Here is an 8,282-nt window from a genome sequence, read left to right on the forward strand (position 1 = left end):
GGTATTGGTCATACTACTGAAATAAAATCTTTGAAAGTGTTGATAATACAAAAATAAAGTGTAGCATAAACTTGATGTCCCTGCCCTGCAACTTATTTATTTTACTCTACTTTTTTGCACATATATACTATATACATAGCAAAATATATATTCTTATGTATAGGTTATGGGTTTTTTTGGTCTTGTTTTTTTGTTTTTGAGTTTTTGAGACAAGGTTTCTCTGTGTAGCTTTGGAGCCTGTCCTGAAACCTGCTCTGCAGACCAGGCTGGCTTTGAACTCACAGAGATCGACCTATTCTGCCTCCCCAGTGCTGTGATTAAACATGTGTGCTACCACCGCCTAGCTTACAGGTTTTATTTTGATTTTTTAGACAGGGTTTTTTCTGTGTAACCTTGTCCGTCCTGAAACTCACATTGTAGACCAGTCTGGCCTTGAGATTTATCTGCCTCCACTCTAGAGTGCTGAAATTAAAGGTGTGAGCCACACTGCTCAGCTGACTTTGAATTCTCAATGATTCTGTCTTCATTCAAGTGCTAGGATACAGGCTTTTGTTACCATATTCAGCCTGTTTCATTTTTATTATTATTATTTAATTAATTAATTTTTTTCTGAAACAAAGTTTCTTTGTCTAGCCCTGGCTGTCCTAGAACTTGTACTGTAGACCAGGCTAGCTTCAAACTCAGAGTTCCATCTGCCGCCACCTTCTGAGTGCTGTGATTAAAGGTGTGTGCCACCATGCCTGGCGTTTGCTCAATTTTTTTTTTTTTTTTTAATTTCAATTGGTTTACCTCTCCTTAGTCACTCTCTCTGTTTCTTTGTTTTTGTTAGGGCTCAAAGTTAAAGTCTGATCCGCATGAGGCAAATGTTCTACCACAGATTCTCAGCTACTATTAGACTGTTTTGGTTACTATAGCTTTGTAGTACATTCTGAAATTAGGAAACAAGATCCTCTTAACTTTGTTCTTTTAAAGATTTCTGTGGCTGTGTGGGGTGTCTTACAGTGAGTTTCAAGATTTCTGTGGCTGTGTGGGGTGTCTTACAGTGAGTTTTCTGTTGCTGTGACAACACACAGACAGAGTCCATCATAGCAGGAAATCATAGCATCAGAGATGGCACAGCTGAGAGCTTACATATTTAACTGCAATCCAGAAGCAGAGAGAACAAACTGGAAATGGTACATGGCTTTGAAACCTCAAAACTTGTCCCCAGTGATGTACTTCCTCTAGCAAGGCTATACTTCCTAAGCCTACCAAAAAGTGCTACCAACTGGGAACCAAGTATTCAGATACTAGACTCTCGGGGATATTCATTCAAACCACCACACCATATGATTTCTTGGTTAATTTTTTATTAATGTATATATGGCCATTTTGCTTGCACTTATGTCTCTGTACCATGTATGTGCAATGTCCACACAGGCCTGAAACAGGGCACTGGTTTCCTGGGACTGGAGTTAAAGAAGATTGTGAATTGCCATGTGGGTGCTATGAATTGAACTTGGGTCCTCTGGAAGAGCAGCCAGTGCTCTTAACTGCTGAGCCATCTCCAGCAACAGAAATGAAGCTCGAACCTTGCATGTGCATGTAATGCTAGTATTCAGGTGATGATTAATGTAGAATCATTGGGTGATACTTTCCAGAAGAAAGAAAGCCTTTGAGGGCCGGAGAGATGGTTAAGAACACTGACTGCTCTTCAGAGTTAGAATGCCAACACCCACATAGTGGCTCACAACCATCTGTAAATTTGGTTCTAAGGGATCCCTTGCCCTCTGCTGGCCTTCACGGGTACTAGGCACAAACATGGTGCACAGATATACATGGAGGCAAAACTAATACGCATAGAATAATAAAATGAATTTTAAGAGGAAACCTTTGAAGAATTAGAAATAAAACCCTAGGGTGAGGTATAGCTCAGTAGTAGAGTGCTTACCATCTGTGGGCCACAGGTTTAATTCCTTGCATTATAAAAGAAAACTCTTTATTTTTATTTAATTTGAGTTAGAGTCTCACTGTATAGCCCAGCCTGGCCTGAAACTCACCATCCTTCACCTTCTGCGTGCTGAGATTATAGATATACACCACCATGCCTTTATTTTTAATTGTGCAAGTGACTGGAGGCCAGAGGAGAGCTTTGGATCCCCTAGACAGAGACCTGGAGTTACAGGAAGTTGTGAACTGCCTGACATGGGTACTAGGAACTGAACTTGCATCTTCTTTAAGAGCAATGTACACTCAATTGCTGAGCCATCTCTCCAACTGCATCAAAAATGTCCAGCTAGCAAGCTAGATGGCTTTCTTTTTTTTTTTTTCTTTTTTGATGAGGGGTTGTTTTTCCCTCAAACAAGCTTTCTCTAACAGTCCTGGCTGACCCGGATCTTGCTTTGTAGACTAGGTTGGCCTCAAAAAGAGATCCACCTGTCTTTGATTCTCGAGTGCTGGGATTAAAGGCCTGTGCCACCCCACCCAACTCGATTTCTTTCTTTTTTAAGCCCTCAGTTTTAAGGTTTATTTTTGTAATGAGATATGTTTATTGTAATTGTAACTCCAAACCCAATTTCATTCTCCTGTGTTTAGGTGCAGTTAGTGATAATCGATGGCATTGCTTCTCCTTTCCGTCATGACTTTGATGATCTGTCCCTTCGTATGCGGTTACTGAATGGCCTAGCCCAACAAATGATCAGCCTCGCAAACAATCACAGATTAGCTGTAAGTATTATTAGTCAGAAGAATTTTATAGCTAAGACTCTATGAAATATTAATGTCTGGCTGGGCAGTGGTGGTGATGCACACCTTTAATCCCAATACTTGGGAGGCAGAGACAGGTGGGTCCCTGAGTTCGAGGTTAACCTGGTCTACAGAGTGAGTTCCAGGACAGCCAAGGTTGCACAGAGAAACCCTGTCTTGAAAAACAAAACAAACAAACAAAAAATTGATGTTTAAATTTATGCATATTTTGCATGAGTAGATTAGACCCAGAGCCTCATGCACAGTAGGCAAATATATGTGAACCAAAGAGTGCAGGGTTACCTGTTTGCCATTAATTTTCACTCTGCAACCACATCCTCCCATTGACAAAAATGCACTTGTCAGAAGAGAGACAGGAGATAAAAATGCTGAGTTACCCTGGCTTTTTTTAACCTTTTAAGGGAAATTGTTAGCACATGCCTGTGATACACCAAATGTAAATAAAAAAAACTTCCTCTGTAAAATTTAAACCACACAATTTTTCTTTGTGTTTCCAAATCTTAGTCTTTTTAAAAAAATTTTTTGGATTTATTATATATACAGTGTTATACCTGCAGGCCAGAAGAGGGCACCAGATCTCGTTACAGATGGTTGTGAGCCACCAGGTGTTTTCTGGGAATTGAACTCAGGACCTCTGGAAGTCAGTGTTCTTAACCTTTGAACCATCTCCAGACCCTCTTTTTTTTTTTTTTGTTGTTGTTGTTTGTTTTAAATGTTTTTTGAGATAGGGTAGCTTTGGAGCCTGTCCTGGAACTCACTCTATAAACCAGACTGGCCTCAGACTTACAGACATCCGCTTACCTCTGCCTCCCAGTGCTAGGATTAAAGCCAGTTCTCTCCACTATGTTTTCCCAGAGATCAAACCTGAGTTGTCAGACTGCATGGAAAGTGCCTTTACCCACTGAGTACCACTTTACCATCTTACCATATCTTGCCATATCCTTTTTGCTAAAGCATAGTGCCCTTTCTTACTGCTAATTGGAATTTAGCATCCTTAATGCTGGTATCCCAAAGATCCCCCAGTAGAGGGCACTCAAGACAAATAGGCTGCAGAGTGTTACAGTTTCCTAGGTTTTGGTGGGTTTTTCTTGTTCTGTTATTTTGCTGCTGCTGGTGCTGCTCCTCTAACCCAAGACTTCAGACATACTATGCTAACATTCTGCCATTGAAGTACGTCCCCTGCCCTATTTTAATTTAGCCCTTTCTCTTTTATATATATAAGTTTTGGTTTGTGTGGACACATGGAGGCCCATGTACCGTGTGCATTTGCCTGTGGAGCCCAGAGGTCAGCACTATTATCCTTCTCAGTCGCTCTCTGCCTTAGTTAGGTTTTTTGTGTTTGTCTGGTTTTGGTTTGTTTGTTTTTTGAGTCAGGGATTTTCTATTGTAACCCTGGTTGTCCTAGAACTCACTCTGTAGACCAGGCTGTCTTTGAACTCAGATCCACCTGCCTCTGCCTCCCAAGCACTGGGATTAAAAGTATTCACCACCACTGCCTGTTGTTTTTTAAGTCTTTTGTATGTGCATGGGTGCTGTACCCGCATGTATGTTTGTGTACCATGTCAGTGCTGTGTCCAAGGAGGCCAGAAGAGGGCGTTGAATCTACTAATACTGGAATTAAAGATGGTGGATAATGGCTTGGGTTTTTGTTTTTTCAGGGCTCTGAAATTCAGGACTTTGAATTCACTATACATCTAAGGATGACACTAAATTCTTAACCTTTTTAAATTTTTTTGGAGACAAGGTCTTACTATGTAGCTCTGTCTGTTCTGAAACTCGTGTCCCCAGGCTGATATCAAACAGATCTTTTTGCTCCTGCCTCTACCTCTAAAGTGCTGGGATTAAATGAATGTACCGCTATGCCTTGCTGTCTTACCTTTATATTGCTGTGACAGAAGTACCATGACCAAGGCAAATTTGGAATACTTTATGTATTTTTGTTTTTATATCCCTACCAAAGTTTCCCCTTCTTTCTCTCCTCCAGTGCCTCCCTGACCAAGGCAGTTTATAAAAATGTATAAGATATGCCAGGTGGTGGTGGCTCACGACTTTAATCCTGGCATTTGGGAGGCAGAGGCAGGCAGATCTCTGTGAGTCTGTGGCCAGTGTGGTCTACAGAGCAAGTTCCAGGACAGGCACCAAAACTACAGTGAAACTCAATCTTGGAAAAACCAAAAAGAAAAAAAGCATTTAAAGGTATGACATTATGGCTTGCTTCTCCTTAAATGCTAGGACCAAAGGAATGTACCACCCATATTTGGCTAAAATTTTCATGTTATTTTTTGAGATAGGTCTATCTATCCCTGGTTGCCCTTGAACTCTCTATATAGACCAGGCTGGCCTCAAACTCATAGAGATATATGCCTGCCTCTGTCCCCAAGTGTTGGGATTAAAGGCATATGTCACTAGGCCCCAAGATTTGAATTTTAAAAAGTGTAGGTACTGGAGAGATGGCTCAGTGAATAAAGTATTTGCTTTGGTATCGTGAAGACCTGAGTTCAATACCCCAGCACCCACATAAAAGCCGAACATGGCACTGCACTCCTGTAATCCCAGCATTGTGAAGGTGAGGGTACAGAAAGGATTTCCACAGGGGATTCTTTGGTTTAGCCAGCCAGCCAGCCAAACTCAAAGAAGAATCCTAGATTCAATGAGAGACCCTGTCTTAAAAAAAAAGGCCTGGAGTTGCCTTTAATCTCAGCACCTGAGAGTCAGGGGCTGGTGAATCTCTTGAGTTCGAGGCCAGCCTGGTGGTCTACAGAGTGAGTTCCAGGACAGCTAGTTAAAAAGAAAAACCCTGTCTTAAAAAATGAAAAATAAATAAAAGAATAAGAATTCTTTGTTCCTTCAGATTTTTCTTATCATGTTTTCTGATAACACATGTTTGCAGGTAAGTACAGAAAATTTTTATTTTTAAAATTTCAAACAAATGAGCAAATCTCCATCTCTTCGCCTTTATTTAGAAAAAAATGTATTTTGAAGAGCTTTATTTAATTTGTGTGTATGAGTGTTTTGCCTGCATGTATATCTGTGTACCACATGTGTGCCTGGTGCCAGAGGAGGCCAGAAGAGGGTTTCAGGTTTCTGGATTTGAAGTTATAAATCACTTCTCAACTTGTGGGTCATAACCCCCCCAAGACCATCAAAAACACAGATATTTACATTATGATTCATAACAGTAGCAAAATTATAGGCCTGAAATAGCAATGAAGCTGGGCAGTGGTGGTGCACACCTTTAATCCAAGCATTTGGGAGGCAGAGGCAGGCAGATCTCAGTGAGTTCGAGGCCAGCCTGGTCTACAGAGTGAGTTACACAGAGGACTGTAACAGAGAAATCCTGTCTGGGGGGGGGAAGAAAGAAATAGCAACAAAAATAGTTTAATGGTTGGGGGCGGTCACCACAACATGAGAACTGTATTAAAGGGTCAAAGCACTAGGAATGTTGAGAATCACTGTTAAAAATTGTGAACCACCATGTGAGTTCTGGAAATTGAATCTGGGTCCTGAATTTGAGTCATCTCTTTAGCCTCTAATATATTTTCTTTAACTTGTTATATTCAGAATATTATCTCATAGGACTGTTTACGTACTTTTTGTTTGTTTTTCGAGACAGGGTTTCTCTATGTAGCCCTGGCTGCCCTGGAACTAGCTGTGTAGACCAGGCTGGCTGCAAACTCATAGAGATCCACCTGCCTGTGTCTCCCAAATGCTGGGACTAAAGGCGTGTACCACCACTGTCCTAACTTTGTTATGTTTTGCTCTTATAGGTTATTTTAACAAATCAGATGACAACAAAGATTGATAAAAGTCAAGCATTACTTGTTCCTGCATTAGGTGGGTAAATTAATTAGATAAAACATTTTCATTTTAATATTTTCCTTACAGTATTCATATTGTCATTTGAATACTGTAAGCTTTGAAAGCAGAGACTGCTAATCCGCTGGCTCATCTGCTCACTAAGTTCAATGTCCTGAGATACCGACTAATCCTTTCATAATTTAACACATTTATTGAGTATCTGCTATCTGGCAGCTGTGTTAGAAACCTGAGAAATAAATATTCAAAATAGAATTCTAGACATTAAAACCTCAGTCTTGCTGGGCAGTGGTAGCACACACCTTTAATTCCAGCACTCAGGAGGCAGAGGCAGACAGATCTCTGAGTTTGAGGCCAGCCTGGTCTGCAGAGTTCCAGGACAGCCAGGGCTACATAGAGAAATCCCGTCTCGCCGGGCGATGGTGGCGCACGCCTGTAATCCCAGCACTCGGGAGGCAGAGGCAGGCGGATCTCTGTGAGTTCGAGACCAGCCTGGTCTACAGAGCTAGTTCCAGGACAGGCTCCAAAGCCACAGAGAAACCCTGTCTCGAAAAACCAAAAAAAAAAAAAAATTTTTATCATGTGTATGAGTGTATGCCTGTGTATTGGTTATGTGCATTAATGTAATGTCCAAGGAGGCTACAGGGGATATCAAGTCCCCTGGAACTGGCTATACAGACAGCTGCAAACTTTCCAACACAAGTGCTAGGAACCAAAATCCTGTCTTCTTCAAAAAGCAATTAGAGGGGGCTGGAGAGATGGCTCAGTGGTTAAGAGCATTGCCTGCTCTTCCAAAGGTCCTGAGTTCAATTCCCAGCAACCACATGGTGGCTCACAACCATCTGGAATGAGGTCTGGTGCCCTCTTCTGGCCTGCAGACATACACACAGACAGAATATTGTATACATAATAAGTAAATAAATATTAAAAAAAAAAAAGCAATTAGAACTCTTAACTATTGAGCCGCCTCTCTCTCTTCTGGGTGATTAAGGCTGGGTTAATCTCCCTGAATCTCCAGGAACTGCTTCAATTGCTAGGAGTGCCTCCCGTCTGGGAAATCTGTCTTACCTAGGACGGGGAAAGAGTTAATTATCCCCCTTAAGGAGATAAGAAAAGGGCGGTGGTGGCGCACGCCTGTAATCCCAGCACTCGGGAGGCAGAGGCAGGCGGATCTCTGTGAGTTTGAGACTCAAAGGGAGTTCCAGGACAGGCTCCAAAACCACAGAGAAACCCTGTCTCTAAAAACCAAAAAAAAAAAAAAAAAAAAAAAAAAATTCCAGGTCAATCAGAACCATAATGAGACCCTGTTACTGGGTGTCAAAAATACATAGTATGCCTTATAGAATGGAGGTGGATAATAAACTGAAAGTATAATCCTCTCGTGGAGCAAACAGAGGACAGTGGTTTGCATTGCTCTCCTGGAAAAGTAAAACTCTATCACTCTTAGGATCTTCCTCATGTGCCATAGGTTTTGAAACCAAGAACATTCTTTGGTTTGCTTTGTTTATACTTTGTTTTTTCAGAGCAGGTTTCTCTGTGTAGCCCTGTGTGTTCTGAAACTCACTCTTTAAACCAGGCTGGCCTCAAACTCAGAGATTCCCCTGCCTCTGCCTCCTAAGTGTTAGGATTAAAGATATACACCACCACTGCCTGGTCAAAACCAAGAATATTATTATTTTTTTTATAATTTTTTAAAATATTTATTTATTATGTATACAATA

General features: G+C 41.1%; 1 protein-coding gene across 1 annotated transcript in view; it reads left to right on the forward strand.

Moving 5' to 3' along the window:
• Positions 1–8,282, forward strand: part of LOC101997044 (DNA repair protein RAD51 homolog 3-like) — a 27,223-nt gene that overhangs the window by 7,750 nt on the left and 11,191 nt on the right. The window contains 2 exon segments of the mRNA XM_026777174.1: positions 2,575–2,706; positions 6,513–6,579. Of these exon segments, the coding sequence (XP_026632975.1) occupies positions 2,575–2,706; positions 6,513–6,579 (199 nt within the window).

This window comes from Microtus ochrogaster, unplaced genomic scaffold (assembly GCF_000317375.1).
Source record: "Microtus ochrogaster isolate Prairie Vole_2 unplaced genomic scaffold, MicOch1.0 UNK48, whole genome shotgun sequence".
Taxonomy (NCBI): domain Eukaryota; kingdom Metazoa; phylum Chordata; class Mammalia; order Rodentia; family Cricetidae; genus Microtus; species Microtus ochrogaster.